Source organism: Globicephala melas, chromosome X (assembly GCF_963455315.2).
Source record: "Globicephala melas chromosome X, mGloMel1.2, whole genome shotgun sequence".
NCBI classification, from domain to species: Eukaryota; Metazoa; Chordata; class Mammalia; order Artiodactyla; family Delphinidae; genus Globicephala; species Globicephala melas.
In genome coordinates this window covers 104,343,228-104,345,901 of record NC_083335.1, presented here as the reverse complement: position 1 = coordinate 104,345,901, position 2,674 = coordinate 104,343,228, and the positions used below count along the sequence as shown (strand labels likewise).

At 57.7% G+C, this 2,674-nt stretch overlaps 1 protein-coding gene across 1 annotated transcript; it reads left to right on the top strand.

Moving 5' to 3' along the window:
- The first annotated feature begins 819 nt into the window (after positions 1-819).
- On the top strand, positions 820-2,298 carry LOC132594554 (melanoma-associated antigen B2-like). Its single transcript, XM_060292834.1, has one exon. It carries the CDS (start codon positions 820-822, stop codon positions 2,296-2,298), a length of 1,479 nt encoding a protein of 492 aa, XP_060148817.1.
- The last annotated feature ends 376 nt before the right edge of the window (positions 2,299-2,674 follow it).

Below are 2,674 nucleotides of genomic sequence, written 5' to 3'. Positions count from 1 at the left end.
CGGACAGACGGACAGACGCGGGAGGCCCAGGGAGGAGGGGGCCTTGTCCTGAGGGGCTGGCCGCAGGTCAGCAGAGGGAGGATTTCCAGGGCACGGGAGGAGTCAGGGCGAGGACCGTCCTCCCCGTCGCAAGGGCACCTCAGAACCCCTCCCCTGTTGTCAGCCGCTTCCTTCTGGCCACACACGGAGGAGGGAGGGCTGCTGTCTGAGAGGGGAGGTGCAGGCCAGCAGAAGGCGCGTCCCTAAGCACTCCCAAGAGTCAGCCCAAGCCCTTGAGTGAGGGCCAGTGGGGCCGCCAGCCACAGGGCCTCGACCTGTCTGCCGCACGCTGCAGGCCTGGTAAAACTCTGCCACGTGCGGCCGCGTGGTCACCCTCACCGCCTCCGAATGAGACTCAAGGAGGTGCCGGCACTGGTGCGAGCAGATGGCCCTCGGGGCAAGAGAGGAGCTCCAGGCTGCACCGGCCGTCCAGGGAGGACCCCGAGTGAGGACTAAGGGAGTCACCCACCCCGAAGAGAAGGGACAAGAGAGAATATGGCCCGTCCCCTCCTGTCAACCCTTAGACTCCCAAGAAAGGACTGTCAGGCTGAGACTGCCCGTACTTTCCTCTGCCAGGTCCGAGGGAGGTTAGAGCTTTGTTCTGAAGGGGCAGCCACCAGGCAGCAGAACGGAGGGTCCCAGGACCCTTCGGTGGTGGGCTGAACGCTGCCGCCTTTCCTCCTCCTGGGTGTCGTGGAAGATGGTGGTGTCAACTTCAGAGCAGCAGAGGGGAGGGGGTGGGGGTCGGGGTCTTGCCACCAACTGTCATCCTGACTCTGAATGGGAACCGAGGGGACCTACCTCTCCTGCCAGCCCCCACTGTCACCGCCGTACCGCCCAGGCAGGGCTGGCTGGCTGTGCCCCAAGGCTCACTCTACCGTCCTCCACAGGGGTCTCAGGGGACAGGCTGAGCAGGAGAACAGGAGCCCTGTGGGTCCTCGGGCAGTGCCCTCAAGGACCCTGCAGAGGCGGCCTTGGTTAAAGCCAGGGAGGAATCTCCCCGCTGAAGGTGCTCACAGCATCTCCTTGTCCTTCCCCCAGGTGCCCTCGTTCATGCCTTCCTGCGCAAACTCCTGTCTGCTGGCCCTGACCTTTGTCATCATGTGTCGAGGCCGTAAGAGAAAGCGCCGTGCCCGCAGGAAACGCCACCGGGCCCGGCGGGAGACTCAGAGTCTCAAGGGTGCCCAGGCCACTGAGGCGGCGGCGGCGGCGGCGGCGGCGGCAGCAGCAGCAGTGGCGCCAGCAGCGGCGCCGGCAGAAGAGATACAAGAGTCGCCCACCTCCCCAACTTCTGTTTCTTGGGGTACTCCCCCGATCTCCCCTGCTGCTGGCACTCGCCAGGAGCCTCAGGGAACCCCGGCCACTAGCTCTCGTGATGCAGGGGTTTCATGCCCAGGATCTGAAGAGGGTGCCCAGAGCCAAGATGAGAAAAGTGAAAGTCCCTCCCAGGCAGCACCTTGCACTCACAGCATATGCAGAGATCCTCTGAACAGGAAGGCCGGAACGTTGGTGCTGTTCCTGCTGGAGAAGTACAAGGCGAACGAGCCCATCCCGCAGGCAGCACTGCTGAAGGCTGTCAAAAGCAAGTACGAGAAGCACTTCCCTGAGATCCTCAGCAGAGCCTCTGAGATCATGCAGGTGGTCTTTGGCCTCGAGCTGAAGGAAGTCGACCCCAGCAGTCACTCCTATGCCTTCATCAGCAAGCTGGCCCTCCCCAGCGAGGGAAGTCCAAGTGATGAGTCGGGGCTGCCCACGTCTGGTCTCCTGATGATTCTCCTGGGCGAGATCTTCATGAAGGGCAACCGTGCCACCGAGGAGGAGATCTGGGAATTCCTCAATGAGTTGGGTTTGTATGCTGGGATAAGGCACTCCATCTTTGGGGAGCCTACGAGGCTCATCAGCAAAGATTTCGTGCAGCAGAAGTACCTGACGTACCGCCAGGTGCCCAACAGGGATCCTCCATGCTATGAGTTCCTGTGGGGCCCGAGAGCCCACGCTGAAACCAGCAAGATGAAAGTGCTGGAGTTTGTGGCCAAGATCAGTGATACAGTCCCCAGTGCCTTCCCAGATCTCTATGAGGAGGCTCTGAAAGATGAGGAAGAGAGAGCAGGAGTGAGAGCCGCGGCCAGGGCTGCAGCTGTTGCAGAGGGCAGACCCCTTCCAGGGCCAAGGCCCGCAGCTCCTCCCACATGTAGCGGGGGAGGCCGCGGGCAGTTTGCTCACTTTGTTTTGGAAGAGAGCAGTCAGGCTCCTAAATAGTGCAGAGTAGTAGGGGTGGAGGGAACAAAGTATAGATCTTATTTATCTTCCTGTTTTAAACTAGTAACTTCTATATATTATTGATTGATTTATTTAGATTTTTTCTAATGTTTTTTTCTTGTAATAGTGTGTTTTCTTAAGAATATGAATTCGTGAATGACATTGCTTGCATATTTACTGCTGTTTAAAGAGTTCTAAAGTTACAGTTTTGGTACATGTAAAAGGAATTCACGAACCATCTATATTTTCTGTATGATCCAGAAGTAGAAAACATGGCACTGCAATAGAGATTTTCATGGAAATGTGAAAGGCAACCACAGAAAATATTTAGAAACAAAAAATGGAGAAAACAGAGAGTAAAAGCCATTTAACTCGT